At 40.7% G+C, this 25735-nt stretch overlaps 1 protein-coding gene and 1 non-coding gene across 3 annotated transcripts in view; one reads left to right on the forward strand and one right to left on the reverse strand.

The window, feature by feature from the left end:
- TRIM24 (tripartite motif containing 24) overlaps positions 1 to 25423 on the reverse strand; it is a 120674-nt gene extending 95251 nt beyond the window's left edge. For both annotated transcript variants that reach the window (XM_012447556.3, XM_012447555.3), the window contains exon 1: positions 25057 to 25423. In XM_012447556.3, coding sequence (XP_012302979.1) covers positions 25057 to 25423 — 367 coding nt within the window. The remainder of the gene's footprint in view (positions 1 to 25056) is intronic.
- On the forward strand, positions 3657 to 3760 carry LOC135274544 (small nucleolar RNA U13). The gene has a single exon (XR_010342345.1). It is a non-coding gene; the product is annotated as a small nucleolar RNA U13 (small nucleolar RNA).
- Positions 25424 to 25735: the final 312 nt, after the last annotated feature.

The raw sequence follows: 25735 nt of genomic DNA on the forward strand, positions 1-25735 counted from the left end.
AATAGGCAAATTCACAAGGACAGAAGGAAAGAGAAGCAGCACAACAGTGGTTGTCAAGAACAAACACCTTATAAAAGGCAGCAAAGGGAGCCAAGAAGGTGGTTGATCCATTTTCTTAGAAAGATTGGTATGATATGAAAGCTTCTGCTATGTCCAATCTAAGAAATATTGGAAAGACACTAGTCACCAGAACCCCCCAAGAAACAAAAATTTGCATCTGATCATCTCAAGGGTCATGTGTTTGAAGTGAGTCTTGTTGACTTGCAGAATGATGAAATTGCATTTAGAAAATTTAAGCTGATTACTGAAGACATTCAGGGCAAAAACTGCCTAACTTTCATGGCATGGGTCTTACCCCTTGACAAAATGTGTTCCACGGTCAAAAAATGGCAGACCATGATTGAAGCTCATGTCGATATCAAGACTACTACTGATGGTTATTTGCTTCATCTGTTCTGTGTTGGTTTTACTAAAAAACCAACAATCAGATACAGAAGATCTCCTATGCTCAGCACCAACAGGTCTGCCAAATCCAGAGGAAAATGCTGGAAATCATGACCTGAGAGGTACAAACAAATCACCTGAAAGAAGTGGTCAATACATTGATTCTGGATAGCATTGGAAAGGACACAGAAAAGGCTTGCCAATCTATCCTCTCCATGATGGCTTTAGTAGAAAAGTAAAAATGCTGAAGAAGCCCAGAATTGAACTGGGAAAATTCATGGAGCTTCATGGTGAAGGTAGTAGTTCTGGGAAAGCCACTGGGGATGAGATCAGTGCTAAAGTTGAATGAGCTGATGGATATATATGAACCAGCAGTCCAATAATCTGTTTTCAAATTGTGGCAAATAAAATGTTCTATTTGTGAAAGTAGGAAAGGGGTTACCAGGGGTTAGGAGGAAGGGGCAATAGGGAGTAGCTCTTGCTTAATGGGTAGAGAAGTTCTGCTCAGGATGATGAAAAAATTCTGGAAATAGTAGTGAAGGTTACAGAACACTATGAATGTACTTAATGCCACAGAATTATATATTTGAATGATTAAAGTAGTAAATTTTATGTTATGTATATTTTACCACAATAAAAAAAAACTATTCAGAACATTGATAAGGCATAGTAAAATATGCTCACAGAAAATAGAATAAAATTAATAAAATAAAATAGAATTATTAATGTATTTTTTCAAAGAAACCAATAAAATTGAAAATCCATATTGAGGAAAGAGACATAGAGAAGCTATAAAATCAGCACCAGGAATGAAAAAGAAAATTTCATAACTTTAGATGACACAGACAATTTCCAAGAGGTTATTATCAACCACCTATATCAATAAAATTGAAAATGTATATAAAATGTACAGATTCCTAGAAAAAAAGAAACTGTCTACCATAGTCTCTCAAGTAGAAGAGTCCTATAGATAAACCTTTAAGAAAATTGAATCCAGAGTTAAAATCTTCCTGCAAAGAAAAGCCCAGTCCCTGACTGCTACCATATATTCAAGAAATATACTTTAATTCCAATCTTACACAAATTCCTTCAGATAAGTAGCACTCTGTAATCCATTTTATGAAGTTCACCTAACTCTACAAGAAAACTCACAAGGGCAGTATTACAAAGAAAAACTACAGGCCAAGGTAATTCATAAACACGAAAGCAATAAACAAAGTATTAACAAACCACATCCTACAGCATGTGAAAAGTATAATATACCATCACTAAGTAGACTTCTGCCTAGGAAAGTAAGGTTATTTTACTATTAGAAAATCAATTCTTAGAACTCAACACCTAAGAGATTAAATGAATCATGCTTTCACTAGATAAATAAGAAAAAGTATATTAAAAAAAAAAATCTAAGGGAAGGCATGGTGGCTCAGCCTCCCAAAGTGTAATCCCAGCACTTTGGGAGGCCGAGGTAGGTGGAGTGCCAGACCAGTCTGACCAACATAGTGAAACCCCATCTCTACTAAAAATACAAAATTAGCTGGGCATGGTGGCACGTGCCTGTAATCCTAGCAACTCAGGAGGCTGAGGCAGGAGAATCACTTGAAGCAGGGAGGTGGAAGTTGCAGTGAGCTGAGATCACGCCATTACACTCCAGCCTGGGCAACAAGAGCAAAATTCTGTCTTTAAAAAAAAAAAAATCTATTCATGATCAAAAAGACAGACACATAGACACAAACACACAGACAGACACATACCCTCTGTAAATACTAGGAAATAAATGGGGGGAGTATATGGCCTAGAACTGAGGTTCAATATTATGTACTGCCTTGGTTCTGAAAAATTGGGAGGACCTTGAATAGCCTAATCACAAGGTCTTCTCCCCATTCTACTTCCACAGATAAGGTCCCTTAACCAAATACTTTATTAAAGTGACCAGGCACAATTTCTGCTTATGCTTAAATATTGAGTTTCGGTTCCTTGCCAGTCTACAGAATTATTCACGCAAGCCAATCACATCCTCCTGTGGGAACCAGGGGCGCTTTTATGATACTACATGAAAGACTACCTTCCACAGTCCCTGTATGTTTACTCTGTCCCAAGTGCAACCATCATATGGCCCTGTCTGTCAATGTATTGTCCTCCCCAGGGCTATATAAGTCTATGTGACTAATAAACTGTTGTCAATTTCCTCTGTCCAGTCTCAGATGTTATGTATTGGGCCAACCTCATAACCCTAGGGCAGGAATCCCTCCCTCACCAATGGGAATATCTATATGCTTATAAAAGATCTGTATAAAATCCTACGGCAAACTTCACATTTAATGGTGTAATGTTGAAGCTTCCTTCCTGAGATCAGAAATAAGATAAAAATATCCACTGGCTTGACTTTTATTCAGCAATGGAGTTTAGCCAGCATGATAAAGCAAGAAAAAGAAAAGGCATAACAATTGAAAATAATAAACATTGTCATTATTCACAGATGACATGATTACATTTAAGAGAAGCCAAACAAAGCTACAGAGAAATTACTAGAACTAGAAAGATTCAACAAAAAGTTATTGGAAAAAAAAAAAATTTAAGACACATTTGGGGCCAGGCCCAGTGACTAATGCCTAGAATCCCAGCACTTTGGGAGGCCAAGGCCAGAGGAGTATAGGGATTTGAGATCGGCCTGGGCAACAGAGTGAGACCCCACCTCTACAACAATGTGCAAAAATTAGCTAAGCATGGTGGTGCATGCCTGTAGTCTCAGCTACTTGAGAGGCTAAGATAAGAAGATCACTTGAGCCCAGCAAGTTGAGCTTGCAGTAAGCTGTGATTGTGCCATTGCATTCCAGCCTGGATGACAGAGCAAGACTGTAGCTCAAAAAAAAAAAAAAACTAACTAAGAAACAAAATCTATTTGGGCCAGAAATGGTAGCCAAAAGCTCTCAGCACTTTGGGAGGCCAAAGTGAGAGGATCGCTCGAGTCCAGGAGTTCAAGACCCACTTGGGCAACATAGTGAGACACTACCTCTACAAAAAATAATAAAAAGGGAAAAAAACCCCACACATTTGTATTTATTTTACCAGGAACACAAAGGTAGAATGAAGTAGATTAACACTTATGGTAGCATCGTAACCTATCAAGTACCTAGAAAAACCTTAAGAGAAGACATGGAAAATCCCAATGGGAATAATTATACTTAACAAGTCGCTAAAGAAAGCATAATAAGATCCCTTTGTAGTTCATAAGCATGATGATCAGGTTTTCAGACACATGTGTGCGATGTGTCTCCCTCAAACTTTGTTAGGATGCCAGCAAGCTACCCATCAGACTTGAAGGGAAAAAAAAGCATAATAAGAGATATTTTCCCCACATTATCAATTTCTCATAATCCCAATTAATATCCTATCACGTTTTCTGTGAAATCCGATAGGTGAATTCATATGTGATAATTCAAATAGCTAAAAAAATAATTAGAAACTTCTGAAAAATAATTACATGTAGTGGCGAGGGAAAACATAAGGACTTGCTTTATCAGTTTTCAAAAACTATTGTAAAGAGAATGTGGGACAGGTAGTGGTTCATGCCTGTAATCCCAAGATTGAGGCTGGAGGACTGTTTGAGGTCAGGAGTACAAGACCAAATTGGGCAACATAGCAAGACCCTTTCTCTAAAAGGAAAAAAAAGTGTGGTACTGGTACAGGTAGTAACAAATAGATTAATAGATCAAAACTGCCTGAGAAAGAGAAATCAGACTGCTAAAAAAGAAACAGACTCATGCATACATAATTTATAAGCACAGCAGTGTAGAGCACTGGGAAATGCTGTGAAACTGGACTGCAACCTCACCATATATATATAAATCAACTGCAGATGAAACAAAAATCCAAATGTGAAGGGCAAACTATAGAGCTTTTAAAAGAAAATATTTTTTTCTTTTCTTTTCTTTTTTGGAGGCAGGGTCTTGCTCCATTACTCAGGCTGGAGTGCTATGATCAAGGCTAACTTCAGCCCCAACCTCCTGGGTCCAAGCAATCCTCCCAAATTAGCCTCCCAAGTATTGGGATCACAGGCTTGTGTCACCATGCCTGGCTGTTTTGTTGCTGTTATTGAGACAAGTTCTCCCTATGTTGCCCAGGCTGGTCTCAAACACCTGGGCTCAAGTGATCCTCCCACCTCAGCCTCCTCAAGTACTGGGATTACAGGTGTGAGCTACAGCACCCAGCACTGTAGGCTCTTAAAACAAGAGTGCTTATCACAAAGATTCATAAAATTAAAAAGGACCCTATAAAAAAGGCAAATGGAATGGAAGAATAGCAAGAATATAAAATAACTTCTATTAAAATTAAAATAGCCAGACATGGTGGTGCATACTTGTCATCCCAGCTATTTGGGAGGCTGAGGCAGAAAGATTGCTGGAGCTCAGGAGTTTTGAGACCAGCCTGGACAACATAGCAAGATCAAGTCTCATAAAAAAATAACTTTTTAAAAAATGAAAAAGAAAAAAAAGTTTAACCCAACAAAAAGAAAAAATAGGAGAGACTTGAACAAGTACTTTACAATAGCTGAAATCCAAATGATGGATATGAAAAGTGCTCAACCTAACTGGTACTTAGGAAAAGCTTCTCAGATCCCAATAAGTTAACAGGAAACACCGACAAGATTGCCAAAAGATAAAAAGACTGATAACACAAAATGTTAGTGAACATCTACATCTCAGTTAATAGGAACATAAATGAACTGCTGGTGGGTATATAAGAGATGGTAAAAGTTAACTTGAGCGTTCACCTTCTCTATAATCGGGAATTCTGCTTTATAGTGTATTAATAAAAATAAAATAAAATAAAAAAAACACCAAAACCTCAGGACTCACATACATGAATAGCAGGATATATTAACAAAATGTCAATAGCTTCATTGCTTAAAAAAAAAAAAAAAAGCCAAAAACAAGCAACATTTCCAATACACAGCAACAACAGAATGGAAAAACTGTGGTATAATTGCACAATGTATTTACAGCATTAAAAATGAATAAACTATAGCTATATGCAACAACATGGATGACCGCTTCAATGTTAAATGAAGACAGGAAGAAATATACCAGCACCATTCCTTTCAAAGTCCCAAAACAGACAAAGCTAAGTTAAAGCATTTGCCATAAAGTAAATGAAGGAACTGTTAATATAAAAGCGGAGCAGGCCAAGTGCAGTACCTCACACCTGTAATCCCAGCACTGGGAGACTAAGGTGGTAGGACTGCTTGAGCTCCAGGGTTCAAGACCAGCCTGGGAAACACAGGGAGACCTTGTCACTACAAAAAAGTTTTTTTAAAACTTGAATATTCAGGCATGGTGGCACATGCCTACAGTCCCAGCTTACTCAGTAGGGTATGGCTGGAGAAGCACTTGAACCTAGGAGGTAAAGGCTGCAGTGAGCCATGACTGCAGCGCTACACTCTAGCCTAGATGACAGAGCAAGACCCTGAGACAGACAGACAGACAGACAGACACACACACACACACACACACACACACACACACACGTTGGGCAAACGGTTACCTTCTAAGGGAGAAGGAAAAAGATAAAAATATAGCAGACAAGAAACTTCTGGGGGTAATGGCAATGTGTGTTTCTTGACCTTGAAAAGCTTAAGCATCCTGAGTTTTCAGTTCATGGTGGAGAGACCTCTTCAACAAAAATGAGAAGGCACCCTCAGAGACAGGAAGAACAATTAGGAAGCAGCTGAAATGACCTTAGGAAATAAAGACAGCTTGAACTAAGAAGATAAAAAGAAGACAACAGAATTCTGAGATGCAGAATGGAGAAATAACACAATTTATTAAGGGAATGTTAGTTTTTTAAAGAAAGTCAAGGATGGAGCCTTAACTTTTAGTCTTTTTAATCTCTATTAAAATAATTAATTAATTGGCAGCTGGAGACAGTGGCTCACACCTATAATCTCAGCACTTTGGGAGGCTGAGGTGGGTGGATCACGAGATCAAGAAATCAAGACCATCCTGGCCAACATGGTGAAACCCCATCTCTACTAAAAATACAAAAATTAGCTGGGCATGGTGGTACATGCCCGTAGTCCCAGCTCCTCCAGAGGCTAAGGCAAGAGAATCACTTGAACCCAGGAGGCCAAGGCTGCAGTGAGCTGAGATTGCGCCACTGCACTCCAGCCTGGCAACAGAGCAAGACCCTATCTCAAAATCATCATCATCATCATCATCATCATTATCATTATTAATTGAGAGGCCACTATGCTGAGATGGCCATAGCACTTTGGGTTCCCACTTAAGCAAAAAGAAACCAAACTTGTTCAGAAACCAACAACCTCCAGTGACTTTATGAATCAGAAACTGCCAACTAGCCTCTAACTAAGTACTTCCCATTGTCTTGATGCCAAGAACACCTTATCCAAGTTTCCCACTCCTGTCACTTCTGTGGAGCACTGAGCTGCCTGCTCAACTGATACTGCCTATTCATGAATCCATGAGTTCTAAAATAAACAAAAGCTATCTGGGTGTGGTGGCATGCACCTGTAGTCCCAGCTACTCAAGAGGCTCAGGCAGGAGGATTACTTGAGCCCAGGAGAAAAAGGCTGAAGTGACATGTGTTTGTACTACTGCACTCTATAGCCTGGGCCACAGAGCAAGACCCTGCCTCAAAAAAATAAAAAATAAAAATAAAAAGACAGGGTTTTTACTATGCTGCTCAGACTGGTCTTGAACTCCTAGCCTCAAGTGATCCTCCTGCCTCGGCCTCCCAGAGTGCTGGGATTACAGGCATGGACCACCATGCCCAGACTAAAATAATTTACCCTGGCCTATAATATTAATCAATATACTCAGTTTACTTTATACTAATACATAAACTTTTAAATATAACATTATCTTTTTAAATTATAACATTCCAAGATTTATAAAACACAAGAATTACATGTCCTGTCTTACAGTGGAAAATGTAGGTAAGCCCCCATGCAAAAATCTCCTTCCCTCCTTATCCTCCTGACATTTATTTCTATTAGTTTTCCAACAAATTTATAATTTTAGTTGGAAATTTGATAAATGAAATATATATTTATATATTATGAACATTTAATAATATTCACAACTGAGCTGCAGAGCATAGTACACTATTTCCTTTCTCAAGCAATTTCATTCTCGAATTTAACAGTTGCCTGCATTTAAAAAATCTTAGTTTTTAAGTATTTATCACTTTCCAACAGAACCGTAAATCTTTTTCAATATGTTCGAATATATCAGCTAATCAAAGAGTTTTACATTTGTGCCCTCAGATGTATCCTCCTCCGAAATCTGAAATCCTTCTTCCAGATCCAAATCTTTTCAAGCCTGCTGCAAGCTGCCATCCTGGAACTTTCCTTCATCATTATCCTGGGAATTCTTATGCCTAATGATATTGCCACAAGTATCTATTTGTTTTACGTCACATGAAATCTGAATAGTTTCAAAATACCAACATAACCATTAAGAATACACCATTGAATGCAATATAAGCTTTTTGTGCTTACAATATAGCATAGGTCTAATTTTCTTCTCTAATTCCTTCCCAATTTTTAATTCCCCCACTAGCAGCCATTTTTAGGTATTTATTCTTCCATTGTTTGTTTGTTTGAGATGGAGTCTCTCTCTGTCTCCCAGGCTGGAGTGCAGTGGCCTGATCTCTGCTCACTGCAACCTCTGCCTTCTGGGTTCAAGCGATTCTCCTGCCTCAGCCTCCCAAGGTGTGGGATTACAGGTGTGAGCCACCATGCCCAACCTCCATTGTTTATTTGTAAATATAAGCACATATTTTCTCTTTCTCCTTATTGTCACAGAAATACTGTTGCTTTAGATCCTTTTAGTGGCTAGAGCTAAGAAACACACACACACACACACACACACACACACACACAAACACACGGTAGCAGATAATACACATTCTTCTTCACCTCATTTCTACTTAACAATACATCATGGAATTCACTCCACAGCAGTACGTATATATCTTTTTCGTTCCTTTTTTACATCTGCACAGTAATATACCATAGTTTATTCCACCAGTCATTTACTGCTGGTCATATCAATCTTTCATTATTATCAACAGTGCTACAAATAACTCTGTGCACACTTCACTTTATTCTTTTGCATCTGTATCTCTGAGATATATTTCTAGAAGTGGAGGTTGCCAGGTCAATGAGGAAATGTATTTGCATTTTGCTATATATTGCCAAATTCCCTCCCAGTTTGCATCCTTCATTCCCACCAGCAACATAATGGATTATCTTCCTTTCTCCAGTTTCACCCAAAAAAGTATAAAGCCAAAATATAATGCTGTACCTATTTTGGGGGAAATTTTTGAGAGTTTTCTTTGTACCTCAATAATCATTTTTCATGAGCATCCCATGTGAATTTACAAAAATGTATAATCTCTTATACGCAATAAATAACCCTAAGATCTACCTTCCAATTGTGTTATTTAGGTCCTGAGTAGCCTAAAAGTTTTTGTTCACTTGATCTACCTTGAACTGAGATGGATTTTAGGTCTTTTATTATTTATATGTTCCTAATTCTTAACGACTCACCTGAAGCTTTTTATTTTTTATGTTTATGAAAGCTGTCATGAATATCCATGTACCCAATATAACATATCTTCATTACGGACTGCAGCTTATAGCATTATAATGTGTCCTACCTCCTTAATGATTTCTGGCCTGAGTTTTACCTTGTGTAAAATAACTATAATAACCCTTGTTATTATATTTGCCTGGCATATCTTTGCCCAACCTCTTAATCTTTGAGTTTTTTTGGTTTTGCAGATGCATCTTTTACATAAAACACAGAGTTGAGCTGGGTGCAGTGGCTCACGCCTATAATCACAGCATTTTAGGATGCTGAGGTGGGTGGATCACTTGACGTCAAGAGTTCAAGACCAACCTGGCCAACATGGCGAAACATCATCTCTACCAATAATACCAAAAATTAGCTGGGTATGGTGCATTGTGCCTGTAGTCCCACCTGCTTGGGAGGTTGAGGCAGGAGAATCGCCTGAACCCTGTAGATCGCAGTCGGATCACAACACTGCACTCTAGCCCAGGTGACAGATTAAGACTCTGTCTCAAAACAACAGCAACAAAGCAAAACCACAGAGTTGGATTTTGCTATGTTAACCTAAAACTATTTTTTCTCTTAATAGGCCAGTTAAGCCTATTATTTACTAAGATCACTATGTGGTCTCAATTCTGTCACTGAGAATATATAAGTTATTTCATTGCATTTGTTTCTTTTGCTCTCCTTTCTGCACCTCTCCACCTCCTCCCTCCCCCTGCCAATACTTCTTTTGTTATCTAGAAAGGTTTGGGCTTTTGCCCGAATGGTTAGCTTTATATAATATCCTTCCTTAAGTCCTCTCTTTCTTAGACACTGTCTTGTGATTCCCTAGTATGAGCAACATAGAAATTAGTTCCATCCTTCCCCCCTCACCATCCCCACACCATAGCACACAGCATCTATTTAAAGTAATAATATCACTTGATGCCCTGGTTAAGTTTTATAAGGCAATCAATCAGTAAGCCTATTAAACCATTTCTTGGTTGTGTGAAACTTAATTCTCTAACAACTTCCTCAGGAAGTATTCATATAAATTATATTCCTTATGCTCCTGAATAACTTATTATCTCTACATTGTTAGGGCATATAACAAGTACATACTACTTTGTCACCCCTTTTCTCTGTCATTAAATTTAGTTCTACAGTTAGAAACAGGATTCCCTGCAGAACTGTTTTCCTGACATAAGATCTCTTGGCTTTAATACAAACTCAACAGTATGACATTAGTGTAAAGATACACAGCCGGGCACGGTGGCTCACGCCTGTAATCCCAGCACTTTGGGAAGCTGAGGTGGGTGGATCACGAGGTCAAGAGATCAAGACCATCCTGGTCAACAAGGTGAAACCCTGTCTCTACTAAAAAATACAAAAATTAGCTGGGCATGGTGGCGCACGCCTGTAGTCCCAGCTACTCGGGAGGCTGAGGCAGGAGAATTGCTTGAACCTAGGAGGCAGAGGTTGCAGTGAGCCGAGATCGCGCCATTGCACTCCAGCCTGGGTAACAACAGCAAAACTCCGTCTCAAAAAAAAAAAAAAAAAAAAAGATACACAAAAAGACCAATGGAACAGAAGAGAGTCCAGAAATAAACACAGACGTGCGTGGACAACTGATTTTTGACAAAGACAATGCAGGAGAAAGGACAGTCCTTTCAACGTTGCTAGAAAAACTGCACATCCATATATAAAATGAACTTGGATCCGTATCTCATACCACATACCAACATTAACTCAAAATGGATCATAGATCTAAATGTAAACCTCAAAACTATGGTACTTCCAAGAAGAAAACAGAGGAGAAAATACCCGTGTTAAAGAAATGTTTCTTAAATATGGCACAAAAGAATAATCCATAAAAGGTAAACTGGATTTCACCAAAATAAGGAAATGGGGCTCCTTAGAGAGCTGGCATAGAAAAAGCGTAAGATAAATCTAGAAATTCTTGTTTTGCCAGGAAATAAGAAAGTGCTCAACTGGGTGCCGTGGCTCATGCCTGTAATCCTAGCACTTTGGGAACCCAAGGAAGGAGGATCGCTTGAGCTCAGGAGTTTGAGACCAGACTGAGAAACCTAGGAAAACCATGTCTCCACAATAAAAATTAAAATTAGCCGGGTTTGGTGGTATGTGCCTGTGGTCCCAGCTACTTGAGAGGCTCAAGTGGGAGGATCACTTGGGCCTGGAGGGTTAAGGCTATAGTGAGCTATGACTGTCAACTTTTAGATGTTTCAACTATTGTCCAAATTAGGGCAATTTGACTATCAAAAGAAGAAATGGCTATAACATACTAAAATATTTCATAAGCCCACGATAGATAAATGGAAAAAGAAATGGTTATCAATACAGCGGACTATCAACTAGTAAGCACAGAGTGACACAAACATCATTTTGTACTATCACAGTAATAACTGATAAAGGCAAGAATCAGTGGATGTCAACCTAAGTTTTTTGGGAACCAAATATTCACACAGACTCTGAAGTATCTCCTAAAAGGATATTTGCTAATCTGAAAAGGAGGGCAGGAGATATCTTTAGACTGGAGAAATCAGGGAGTCACCACCTTAAACAAGTGATCAAAGCCAACACTAACAAGGGGACAGAACAACAATGTGTTTCCTAAAATGTAAAGCACTGAAAAAGACAAATCACTTTTGCCCAAAATGATGCATCAGTCTGGATAGAGAGAAACCACACATTAATTTGAAATAAAGTTTAACATAAGGAGTTACTATTATCATTTTTTTTTTAGACAGAGTCTCACTCTATTGCCCAGGCAGGCTGGAGTGCAGTGGCGTGATCTCAGCTCATCGCAGCCTCTGCCTCCTGGGTTCAAGTGACTCTCCTACCTCAGACTCCTGAGTAGCTGGGACGACAGGCATATGTCACCACACCTGGCTTATTTTTGTATTTTTTGTAGAGATAGGATTTCACCACATTGGCCAGTCTGGTCTGTAACTCCTGTCCTCAGGTGATCTGCCCGCCTCAGCCTCCCAAAGTGTTGGGATTACAGGCGTGAGCCACTGCACTCAGCCAACATAAGGAATTATTAACCACTGCAAGGGATCGAATGGGAGGCCAAGGCAGAAGGACTGCTTGAGTCTAAGAGTTCAACCGGACTAGCAAAGTGAGACCCCCATCTCTGTAAAAAAAAAAAGTTTTTAAAGCTTGTGTCAGAATGTAAACCAACCAAAATCATTTAGTTCATCTGATATTTAGTTCAGCTGGATGAAGGAAACAGTACACTGGTTAACATTCTGTGGCAAGCTCCTAATCTTGTTTCAGACCCTTGTTTCAGTTCATGGACCATGACTTGAGTAGCACTGCCCTAAAATACTTTGCTTCAAAAAGATGCTAGATAGCACTGTAAGAAGACAGACAGGTATCACTGTTAATTCATGGTATCTAGCAGCAAACAAGTCTTAACACAACCTGCACTAACACTACATTTTATTGGTCAACTTCAAAACTCCCTTCTCAACCTTGTTCGACTCCTGTTACCCTCTCCACTCTCAGCAGATGACCTCACTTTCTATTTAAGGGAGAAATCAGAGCGGGGCTCAGAATACAGAAATTCCATCCCTTTTGAAGACACACAAACCTACATTTAACACTTATTCTTACCTTCTCTCCTGTTTACAAGAAAGTATGTCTCCTATCCAAAGTCACCAATCTCTACCCATGCCTTAGATCAATGCCTGCCTTCTCAGAAGCCTCACACATGCACCAATTTTTATTATTATATTCAATAGTTCTCGTGGATCCTTTCTATGTCCATTTAAAGTGCTTAAGCCTCTCTGATTTATAAAAAAAGAAAATAAGAAATCTTTCTCAACTTCATATTATTTTCTCCCCTTAAGTACCGCCTTATCCCCTTCCTCCCCACTTCAGAGTTGTCTAAACTTTCCAATTGTGTCTCTTCATCTCCCTCTCATTGTTTAACCTACCTCAATTTGGCTTCCACTATGTCTCAACCTATATGCTTTTCCATGGTTGGTTTTTTTCTTTTTTTCTTTTTTTTTTCCTTTTTGGTCTTCTCTTACTTGACCTTGCAGAAGGAGCATGACCCTGTAAAACACTGCTGCCTTTGTTAAGAGATGCCAGGAGACTCATCACCCATAATCAAAATAAAATAAAGATCTTCTGGTAGTCAGGATTCCTAACTCCTATAGAAGACATTTTTTTTTTAAATTTATTATACTAGGCCGGGTGTGGTGGCTCACACCTGTAATCCCAGCACTTTGGAAAGCTGAGGTAAGGGGATCACCTGAGATCAGGAGTTTGACACCAGCCTGGCCAGCATGGTGAAACCCCATCTCTACTAAAAATACAAAAATTACCTGAGTGTGGTGGTGTGCACCTGCAATCCCAGCTGTTGGGAAAGCTGAGGCACAAGAATCACTTGAACCCAGGAGGCAGAGGTTGCATGAGCCAAAATTGTACCACTGCATTCCAGCCTGGATGACAGAGTGAGACTCTGCCTCAAAATAAATAAATACAAAATAAAAAATTATGAGATGACAACCTATAGATTATTTATATTAGGAAAAAAATCAGAAGAAAGTCCTTAGAGAAATAAGGTGGTTTCATAATGTAAAAGAAGATAGGGCATTTAAAAAAGGCTTTTGAAAGACTAGTTCAAAAGCAAAAATACTCAGGCAATTCAGACAATAGTTTATGTTTGTCATTTTAGACAAAAATATTTGAATATGGGGCCAGGCGCGGTGGCTCACGCCTGTAATCCCAGCACTTTGGGAGGCCGAGGCGGGTGGGTCACGAGGTCAAGAGATTGAGACCATCCTGGTCAACGTGGTGAAACCCCGTCTCTACTAAAAATACAAAAAATTAGCCGGGCATGGTGGCACATGCCTGTAATCCCAGCTACTCAGGAGGCTGAGGTAGGAGAATTGCCTGAACCCAGGAGGCGGAGGTTGTGGTGAGCCGAGATCGTGCCATTGCCCTCCAGCCTGGGTAACAAGAGCGAAACTCCGTCTCAAAAAAAAAAAAAAAAAAATTTGAATATGTACTGTACATATCCCATAGTACTAGTATATCCTATACATATCATATACGCATAAAACATATGAGGAATAAAATCAAGATGAAGTAAATATTTTTAAATGTCTCACTAATCAAGATAGCTTCGCACTACAACTAATGCTTTAAGTATACAGTTAAAGAATGGTCCATCATTTGCAATGGAGATGTCAGTCAATTTCAAAGAGTATTCTTGTTAATTTTGAACTTTTAGGCCCACTTCTTGTTAGATGTGGTTAGATAATCAGTTGTTAACTTCACAACAAAACTGGTAAGAGCCTATAAGTGCCAGCACTGCCACTTTAATGCTATCGTACTTGCAAAGGAATGCTATCCTTATCATAATTGAAAATAAGACTTCAAAGATTCAAATAATTTAAAGCTGGTGAGAAATTAAAGCTCCATCAACTCCACACACCTGACAAAATGAAATGCAAAATGAGACAATAACAGCTACAGCTTTCTATAGGACAGGGATCTCCTTGCCAGCTCATCTCTTTGTCAGCTAACTGCTGACAAAGGTCAGGTATACATCCATCTACTCAACATTGGTGAAGTTACAGACTTAAATGGAACCGTCTCTATGTTGTTAATTGAAACTGAGGATCACTTTTTATGGTTATTATACATGTGTCCTATATCCTACAACTTCGGGACTTCCCAAACTGCTGAAATTAAGGGGCTTTTGTGAGCAGCCTCCATATGGGACTTCCCTAGGAAATGAGATTAAGGGTTTTATGCCAGAGGCCTGGTAATGGCCTACCATAATCTTCTATTTTTGTTGTTGTTTGTTGTTTTTTTGAGAGGGGGTCTCATTCTGTCACCCAGGCTGGAGTGCAGTGGCATGGTCTCAGCTCACTGCAACCTCTGCCTCCCGGGTTCAAGCGATTCTCCTGCCTCAGCCTCCCAAGTAACTGGGATTCCAGGCACAAACCACCACACCCAGATAAGTTTTGTATTTTTAGTAGAGACGGGGTTTCACCCTGTTAGCCAGGCTGGTCTCAAACTCCTGACCTCATGATCTGTCCACCTTGGCTTCCCAAAGTGCTGGGATTACAGGCGTGAGCCACTGCGCCCGGCCTATAATCTTCTATTTTTTGACAGCCATTTAGTTAAAAACAGATATTAAAACCCATAAACCTACTTATACAAGTACATATAAGTTATGTTACAAAGGCTGGGCATGGTGGCTCATGCCTGTAATCCCAGCACTTTGGGAGGCCGAGGACAGTAGATCACGAGGGCAAGAGATTGAGGCCATCCTGGCTAATATGGTGAAACCTCGTCTCTACTAAAAATACAAAAATTAGCTGGGTGTGGTGGCACATGCCTATAGTCCCAGCCACTTGGGAGGCTGAGGCAGGAGAACTGCTTCAACGCAGGAGATGGAGGTTGCAGTGAGTCGACATTGCGCCACTGCACTCCAGCCTGATGACAGAGCGAGACTTCGTCTCAAAACAAAATAAATAAAACTTATGGCCGGGCGCGGTGGCTCAAGCCTGTAATCCCAGCACTTTGGGAGGCCGAGGCGGGTGGATCACGAGGTCAAGAGATCAAGACCATCCTGGTCAACATGGTGAAACCCCGTCTCTACTAATACAAAAAATTAGCTGGGCACGGTGGCGCGTGCCTGTAATCCCAGCTACTCAGGAGGCTGAGGCAAGAGAATTGCCTGAACCCAGGAGGCGGAGGTTGCGGTGAGCCGAGATCGCGCCATTGCACTCCAGCCTGGGTAACGAGCGAAACTCCGCCTCAAAAAAAAAAAAAAAAAAAAAAAAAAAAATAAAACTTATGTTATAATTTGTATGAGGGAAAAAGAAACAACAGAATCTGCAGTATCGAAATCCCATTTCCTCTAAGGCAGCTGTGTACAGTTAGATAGGTTATATAGTACAAGGGACTGCCTGACTTGTGGAGAAATGGGGACTTACAGGCAAATGTGGGTCCACATTCCACTTCCTAAGGCACGCAAACTTTGGTACCATATATGTCAAGAGGACTCTTTTTTCCAACTCACACAAATACCATTTGGGCTTGAGGCAGCCTTAATTCCTTCTCTCAGGATACTCCATACAGCATATGTGAAACGTAACCACTTAACATACTTATTCATGTGACTGTGACAAACTACATATCAAGTACTTTTGAGCTCAATTTCTGAAAAGAAATTCTAATGTCTTCCTTCATGTTAGTGAATATTTTACTGCATAATATGGTACATTTCCCCATGAAACAACTATCTAGACCTTTCCCACATGACCATTGTCCCATATTAAAATTCCTTAACATCACATAGCACATAACATCATGCACCAGACATAGTGAATAAATGATAATGGCATTATAGAATAAAATATAATGGCATTCAGTCATGCCATTTTGGAGACAACTGGTCTAAGCGTGTGCTCAAAATGCAGGAGTAAAATTGAGAAAGGGGACTGGGCATGGCAGCTCACACCTGTAATCCCTGCACTTTGGAAGGCAGAGGCGGGTGATCACCTGAGGTCAGCAGCTCGAGACCAACGTGGCCAGCAGGATAAAACCCTGTTTCTACTAAAAATACAAAAAAATTAGCAGGGTGTGGTGGCACGTGCCTGTAATTCCAGCTACTCAGGGATTAGCTGAGGCAAGAGAATTGCTTGAACCTGGTAGGTGGAGGTTGTATTGAGCCAAGATCCCCACTGCATAAGACACAGTTTCAAAAAAAAAAAAAAAAAAATTGAGAAAGAGGTCAAGATTACATTACAGAAAGAAATTTGAGAAACTTGTGCATCTAGGTGATAGTTTAACTTCTCGAAGAAAAATTAAAAAGAGAAATCTAGAGACCTAAGAACGAAAGTTTACAAATTACCCACATTTGGGTATATTAAAAAAGGTACAATGAAATCAAAAAGCATTCTTCTGACATCAACTTTCCAGCAGGATAGAGTAACTAGTACTAAGACAAGCTTTCCTGCCATTAATTACTGTACATAACCAGGACAAATATATGAGACAACTTTTCAGACAACGGACAAAAGGCAATGCTGTAATCCCTGAGGAAAGAGAAAAGGCAATACTGTGATCCCTGAGGAAAGAGAAGCTCAGGTGAGCCCCCTCAATCTTGATTCTCTAACTGAGCACTATTGTTTGATCATGGTTTAATGGAGCTACAGCCAACGCAGAACACAGCAAAGGAGCCAGAGAGATTCAGGGATTGTGAACCAGATGGAATATATAGGGCAAAGCACCTGGGAGAAGGGAGCTGAACAGAGGAAGGGTGCCAGTAGTCTATGTAAGGGTTTTGCCAAGTCCTTGGCTGAAGGCTACTACGCATGTGCAGAACAAGTCCATGAGAAGTTTACCAGAGATCAGCTGCTAAGGGATTGAGAGAAGAGCAAAGATACTGGAGGCCAAACAGAAACAAAGAGAAAACAAATAAAAAGATGTCAGTCTTATAACCCTGACATACCAGCAATTATGTAAAATACAAATGGATTAAAAAAAAGGAAAAATTAAAAGCTGGGATAAAAAACCAAGACAACTATAAGCTATACACAAGAGATACTTAAAAAAGTTAGAAGTTAATGCATGGGAAAAATATACCATTCAAACAGATGAAAAAAATGCCATTAATATCAAAGTAAACCATAACAAACCATTATAGGAAACAAAGAACATTTCACCTTAAAAAAGGGCAGGCAATTCATCAAAGCTTCAAAATACCTGTAGCAAAACCAAGTGAGGTATATCTCAAGAATGCAAGATTGGTTTAACATCTAAAAACCAATGTAATTCACACATAACAAAACAAGGAGACAAATTGCACGACCATTTCAACAGACACAGGAAAAGTACTTGGCAAAATTCATCACCCATTCTTAATAAAAATTCTCAGCATATTAAAAACAGAAGAGAGGCCGGGTGCGGTGGCTCACACCTGTAATCCCAGCACTTTGGGAGGCCGAGGCGGGTGGATCACAAGGTCAAGAGATCGAGACCATCTTGGTCAACATGGTGAAACCCCGTCTCTACTAAAAATACAAAAATTAGCTGGGCATGGTGGCGCACGCCTGCAGTCCCAGCTACTCGGGAGGCTGAGGCAGGAGAATTGCTTGAACCCAGGAGGCGGAGGTTTCGGTGAGCCAAGATCGAGCCATTGCACTCCAGCCTGGGTAACAAGAGTGAAACTCTGTCTCAAAAAAAAAAAAAAAAAAAAAAAAACAGAAGAGAACTTCTTTATTTGGATAATGGGAGAAAACAGCTAACATATTAATGGTGAACAACTGTTTTCCTCCTAAGATGAGGAATAAAGCAAGGAAATTGTCTCTCATTTAACACTGAAATTCAATTTCTAGTCAATATTGTATTGGAGTCCTTGCTAGTGCAATAAGAAGACATAAATTATGAAGAACAGAAAGAAAGAAGTAAAACTCTCTCCCTGTAGACTACATAGAAAATCCTAAGGAATCGTCAAAACAAAAACAACCTACTATATTTAATGATTGAATATAGCAAGATAATGAGATGCACCCAATAATCGTATTTCAATATACTACCAACAGTTTAAAATGAAAATTGTAAAAATATCGTTCAGGTGCGGTGGCTCACGCCTATATTCCCAACACTTTGGGAGGCCGAGGTGGGCGGATCACAAGATCAGGAGATTGAGACCACCTTGGCCAACAAGCTGAAAACCCGTGTCTACTAAAATACAAAAAAAAAAACTAGCTGGGCGTAGTGGTGTGCACCTGTAGTCCCAGTTACTTGGAAGGCTGAGGCAGAGGAATCGCTTGAACTTGGGAGGCAGAGATTGCAGTGAGCAGAGATCACGCCAATGCACTCCAGGCTGGTGACAGAGCAAGACTCTGTCTCAAAAAAAAAAAAAAAAAAAAATATATATATATATAATACGCACACACACACACAATATCATTTGACATTATAAAATATTTAATATTTATACTATCTAAACAAAAATTGTACAAGACTGCTAAAATGAAAACCATAAAACAGTGCTGAGAATGTAAATTATCTAAATAAGTGATAAAACATATTCACCAATTGGAAGAATCAATAGTTAAAAACATTTTCCCCTTACCCAAATTGATACCTAGATTCAATGCAATTCCAATCAAAACCATGACAGACTTTTGTGTAGAAACTGAAAAGCTGATTCTAAAATGTATAAAGAAATGCAAATGACTTCAGAGAATCAAAATCATTTTGAAAAAAAGAACAAATTGGCATATTTCAAAATTTGCTGAGAAGAGTACTGTAATGAAAAAACATTATGTATTAGCTAAATGGACAAATCAATAAAGAACAGACCACACACAGATGGTTGATTTTTGTATAAAATTATGTATTATTTTGGCATTTGTATATACAAGTCTTACAAATGCCAAAATAATATAATGAAAAATTACTCTCTTCAATAAATGGTGCTTTAACATATAGTTTAAAAAAAACATGAACCTCAACCTCACACAAAAAAATAACTCACGGCCGGGCGCGGTGGCTCACACCTGTAATCCTAGCACTTTGGGAGGCCGAGGTAGGTGGATCACCTGAGGTCAGGAGTTCAAGACCAGCCTGGCCATCATGGTGAAACCCCATCTTTAAAAAAAAAAAAAATAACTCACAAAACAGATTATGGGTTTATATTTTAAAGCTAAAACTATAAAAACACTCGGTTAAAAAGTGGAGAAAATCTTACTAAACTCAGGGTAGGCAAAAAAATCGTTGTAGGCTGAGGGAAGAGAATCGCTTCAACCTGGGAGGTGAAGGTTGCAGTGAGTCAAGATGGCACCATTGCACTCCAGCCTGGGCAACAGAATGAGACTGTCTCAAACAACAAAAGAAGTTTAAAAGACTGACAATACCTAAATTGGGGAGAGTGTGAACCAACTTTGGAGGGAACTGCTAGAGGGAGTATAAAGCAGTACACCAGTGTAAACATACATTTATCACAATAACAAGAAACTCCAAGTATTTACTCAGGCAAATAACAGTGTATCCACATCAAGACTTTTCTACAAATACCTCTAAGTTTTATTCACAATGGCCCCAAACTAAAAAATATTTTGATTTCTGCCAACAGGTGAATAAACTATGTATAGAACTGACAGATTATATAGATCATTCTCTTTTTTTTTGAGACATAGTCTCACTGTCGCCCAGGTTGGAGCGCAGTGGCGCAATCTCAGCTCACTACAACCTCAACCTCCCAGATTCAAGTGATTCTCCTGCCTCGGCCTCCTGAGTACCTGGGATTACAGGCACCTGCCACTGCATCCAGCTAATTTTTGCATTTTTAGTAGAGACTGAGTTTCACCATGTTGGTCAGGCTGGTCTCAAACTCCTAACTTCATGATCCATCTGCCTTGGCCTCCCAAAGAGCTGGGATTACAAGTGTGAGCCACCACACCTGGCCAGATCATTCTTAAATATTAATCCTGTGCCAAGGCCGGGCGCGGTGGCTCACGCCTGTAATCCCAACACTTTGGGAGGCTGAGGAGGGTGGATCATGAGGTCAAGAGATCGAGACCATCCTGGTCAACATGGTGAAACCCCATCTCTACTAAAAATACAAAAAATTAGCTGGGCAAGGTGGCGCGTGCCTGTAATCCCAGCTACTCAGGAGGCTGAGGCAGGAGAATTGCCTGAATCCAGGAGGCGGAGGTTGCAGTGAGCCAAGATCGAGCCATTGCACTCCAGCCTGGGTAACAAGAGCGAAAGTCCGTCTCAAAAAAAAAAAAAAAAAAAAAAAAAATCCTGTGCCAACAAAGCTTGCACTCATGAGATGATTTATACTTTTTGCCAAGAAATTAGTCCAGAATAGTTACACATCTTGTATACCGCCAGTTGGTAAAGAAATCTTGGAAAAGGGATTTAGTCTTTTTTAAAGACGGGTTTCACCATGTTGGTCAGGCTGGTCTTCAACTCCCGACCTCAGGTGATCCGCCCGCCTTGGCCTCCCCAAAGTGCTTGGATTATAGGCGTGAGCCACCATGCCCACCAGGGGATTTAGTCTTATTTATATTTTACCCTCTCTAGCCAAATAATTTGATACCTCTCAAAACTATGTTCTCAGTATGTTAAAAATAGCTCTTCAATATTGTCTTTTAGGTATGGAGGGAAAAAATGCTCTCAAACTCTCTTGCTACTCGTGAGCTGAACAGTACATTAGCAACACAAAATACTACACAATGTCCTAACATTTCTCTAAGATCAGTCTGTTTTCTTAATGTACATAAAAGAAAATCCATTTCCTGAAGTTTTGCCTCTTTCTTAGATATAACTGCATACCAAGAAAATGACAGTCAAGACTGAAGGAGTCATCCAACTTTAGCTTGTGGTCATTTATCCTCATCCCATCCAACATGTGGGCTGACAAAAAAGGACAGTTAAACCAAGGTTTTAAACAAATGTTCTCAATGGGGACTTGGTGGCTAGTGATAATTGCGTCTCAGCATTTATAAATTACAACTTTCTGCTGTTACTTGCTTCATTTTATTTCTCCTTTAAAACAGTTCAAACATTATGTTTACTTTTGTAATAAAAATGTATTAGGAAGGATTTTTTTCAAATGCAATTAATTTAGGATGACAAAGAGAGCATGAAAAAGTATTTTATAGAAAGGGAAACTAGATCAGAAACTCTTTTAGAATACTGCTTGCATTAAAGAAACAACTCTGGAGTATAACCATATTATAATCTAGAATTCAGAAACTATGCCAGATTAGGTAGAATCGGGCTTTCAGGAGGGAGGAACCTAAAAATCTAACTTTTTTTTTTTTGAGATGGAGTCTCACTCTGTCGCCCAGGCTGGAGTGCAGTGGCACGATCTTGGCTCACTGCAACCTCCACCTCCCAGGTTTCAAGCGATTCTCCTGCCTCAGTCTCCCAAGTAGCTGGGATTACAGGTGCGTATCACTTCACATGGCTAATTTTTGTATTTTTAGTAGAACGGGGTTTCACCATGTTGGTCAGGCTGGTCTCCAACTCCTGACCTTGTGATCTGCCTGCTGTGGACTCCCAAAGTGCTGGGATTACAGGTGTGAGACACTGCACCCAACCAAAATCTAAATTTTTTTAGGTGATTCTAGTAGTGTTAACGTTTGAAAATCTCCAGTTTTTGATATCTACAAAGTGTATGAACTATAACATATTTGGCCGCAATAAACCTATTGTTTGGCCTATACCATGGGACCATAAAGTAATTGTGTGCATACATATTTATGTGTATAAATATTTCACACATTTTTAATTACTTGACAATGTCTAATACTAGAAAAACTTTGTTCAAAAATCCAGATTCAGACTTTGCATTAAATAAAAGATTCTTCAATACTTGCCCTGCACCCACATGACAAACTGCTATAGCTAAGCAGAGTCTGCCTCCTGCTTGCACTCCCCATCATTTCCTATCATTTTACCCCAAGGCTCACAGTTCTCCATTCCAACTACGTGCTTACCCTTGTGTAATAAATATTACTTGACTCATGATGCTTGTACTCACAAATTTATTAGGAAAATGAAGAACTGATTTGATCAAATGAAGCTATTACTTCATTAAGAAATGTCTAAACTTTTGCTTCAGCTAGTATTAAAACAAGTATGCAAGGAGAGAGAAAGGGAGAAAATACCCATCACTAAGACTCAGGATAGCATTTTTAATTTACTAAAGATAACTAATCCTTTTAGAGGTTTATTTTTAAGTATAATTTGTTAAAAACATTTTTTTTAGTGTAAAAACAAAAACATCTTCCAATTTGAATGTTTTAACTCTTGCTTACAATACAGCATAGAGAAAAAAAAAAAAAAAACACTCAGATTGTAATTACATACAACATTTTGAGATATATGGAATCCCAAACCTGTCTCAGAATTGAGAATGAGAATTTTATGACCCATGTTCTCATTAATTCAAGTCCATATGTCATGGCCATGATGCAAACAATACATCAAAATTCTGTAATCACGCACAATTCAGATCTTAATTGGCTACTAGCCTGTTTAACCATTTAAAATATAAATAGAAGAGGCCAGGCAGGGTGGCTCACTCCTGTAATCACAACACTTTGGGAGGCCGAGGCAGGCGGATCACCTGAGGTCAGGAGTTCAACACCAACCAGGCCAAAATGGCAAAACTCCCTCTCTACTAAAAATACACAAATTAGCTGGGTGTGGTGGCGCCCAGCTGAGAGACAAGAATAGTTTGAACCGGATGGCGAGGTTGGAGTGAGTTGAGATCACGCGCGCCACTGTACTCCAGCCTGGGTGACAAAGCAAGATTGTCTCCAAAAAAAAATATATATATATATATATTTTTATATATATATATATATATATATATATATATATTTATATATATGAAGTAAGAATTAAGATTTAAGTTTTCACCTGTACAAACTTCCTAGTCGTGGGCCTCTTCAGAGCAAACTAGTGTGAACGATCTGAGAATATGTCCAACTTGCAAGCCAACAAATAACCTTACCAGTTTCATGGATGGTGACAGAAGACACTCAAGGGTCTGAGACGAAAGGCAGTTTTTTTTTTTAAACTCACAGGAACAGCATAAGCCAAAACATCAAGATTTTTGCGCTAGTTCTGAAAACTCCAGGTTCCTATTGGGCAAAGTGAAGAGAGCCAGTTGGTATCTACCCAGGCAGTTCCTTCTCCACAGGAGAGGAACCGCAAGCTTAGGGAACCCTAATCTTTTAAAATGGGCAGTAAGCATGCCTATCCTTTTGCTCCAGGGGGAGACATTAACTTTATTATACTGGATAGTATGTATCCCTGCCTTTTGCTCTGGTGGAAGACTCTGTACCAAGGCTGCTCTTTAGAGAATATCCATGAAAAAAATTCAAACAAAGGGCAGTCAGTATCTCCCTGGCAAGAGTGAAGAAACAGAGACCTATGGAAAATTGTCTCCTACAAGTGGATACTGCTGGTAACATACAGTTAAATAAACGAGTCGCAGACTACAATCTATTTAAAGTATCCATTTCATACACCCCTTGACCTAGTGTAATTACTTAATTAGCATTTTATTTCAAACTAAATCAACGATTCCCTCTGTAAACTATTAAAAATGTTTTTCCAGTTACACCGTATTTTTTAAAAGGAGGTGCTCAAACATTTGCAATAAAATTTAAAAACCGGCAAGTGTTCTACCCGAAACTATACTTACTTAAACTTACTTTAAATGTTTCAAACCTGTTAACGTTAGCAATGAGAACTACCTGTCAAAAGTCTCATTTTACAGCAAAAAACACCACAAAGAGAACAGTAACTTCCAGCTTTGTCTATAAAATACCAGAAAACCCTGCACTCCAAGTCACTGTACTATTTCTCTTTACCGTGTCAAAATAAAACCTTTGAAAGAGACAGACAACAAAACACCGTCTCTTGGTTCCTTTGTCCCCAGCAGAAGAGAGAGGAGAAAACTGGAAACTCATTAAGGTAGAGCCCCAAACATGCAAGACAAATAAATGACATCCTATCTGCAATTATCAAAGAAAGTCACCATCACTTCATCTTCATCCCTCCCTTCCCCCTCTCCAGCTCAAATAACGTGGATATAGACGAGATGATCAGGATCATATGGACCTGGACAAAGCTTAGTGGAGGCAGCTGGAGGGTGGTAGTTAACTGGCTGTAGCCGGCAAAGAACCCAAGATTCCGGCTGCAGGAGACTCGGACAGAGGTCTGCAAAAGTGCGGGCGGCACGGGCCGCTCGGCTCCAGAGAACGCGGAGTAGCCGCGGCCGCGGCGGCGGCGCAACCAAGTCCACAGCGCCCGGGGAAGTTGTTGGCCGAGCGCGGCACGCCGCAGAGCGCGGGCCCTCCATGTCACCGTCGCCAGCACAGACCCTCCTGCTCGCCCCTCCCCCGCCGCGCTCCCCGAGCGGCGGCGACGTGACAGCGGGTCGCGCCGCACAAGGGCGCCCGCCCCCCTCCCAGCCCCCTCCCCAGGCTCCCCCGCGGTCGCGGCCGGTTCTCACCTTGGGTGGCGAACGGCGACGAGCCGCTGACCGGCGAGCCCGGGGCAGGAACGGGCGGCGGGGTCTCGGCCGAGCCCAGCATGGGCGCGGGCAGCATGAGGTACCGCTGGGGCGCGGGCAGGCAACGCTGGCAGAAAGAGTGCAGGCAGGGCAGCAGCTTGGGCGCCCGGCTCTGGATGTTCTGGTGGCACACGGCGCAAGTGTCCAACAGGTTGAGCCGGGCCGCCTCGCCGCCGCGCTCCGAGTCCGGGCCCTGCCGACTCTCGGCCTCGTTCTCCCCGCTCGGCGCGGCTGAGGGCCCCCCAGAGGCCGCCGCTGAGGCCGCCGACGCCGCTGCTGCCGCCGCCTTCTCCACCGCCACCTCCATTGTCCTGCCCCCGCCGCCGCCGGGGAAGCGAAAGCGCGGTCTCCGCCCGCCGCCCCCGACGACCTCCTCCTCCTCCTCCTGCGGCTGCTCCTCAGAGGCCGCTCAGTGGACCCGCGGCAGCGCCAGCGAAGGAGGGAGAGCAAGCCGGCCGGGGGAAGCCTCCTCAGGCCCCGGGGATCCGCCTCCCGAGTGGCGCGGCCGGAAGAAGGGGATCTGTCAGCGGAGACCGTTCCTCGCACCGGGGAGGCTGCAACCCGTCCGCTTCGCCAACCGCCGCGGCGCTCGTCGAATCCGCCCAGCCCGCCCTCGCCT

Source organism: Aotus nancymaae, unplaced genomic scaffold (assembly GCF_030222135.1).
Source record: "Aotus nancymaae isolate 86718 unplaced genomic scaffold, 86718_ANA_hifiasm-v0.15.2.pri h1tg000002l, whole genome shotgun sequence".
NCBI classification, from domain to species: domain Eukaryota; kingdom Metazoa; phylum Chordata; class Mammalia; order Primates; family Aotidae; genus Aotus; species Aotus nancymaae.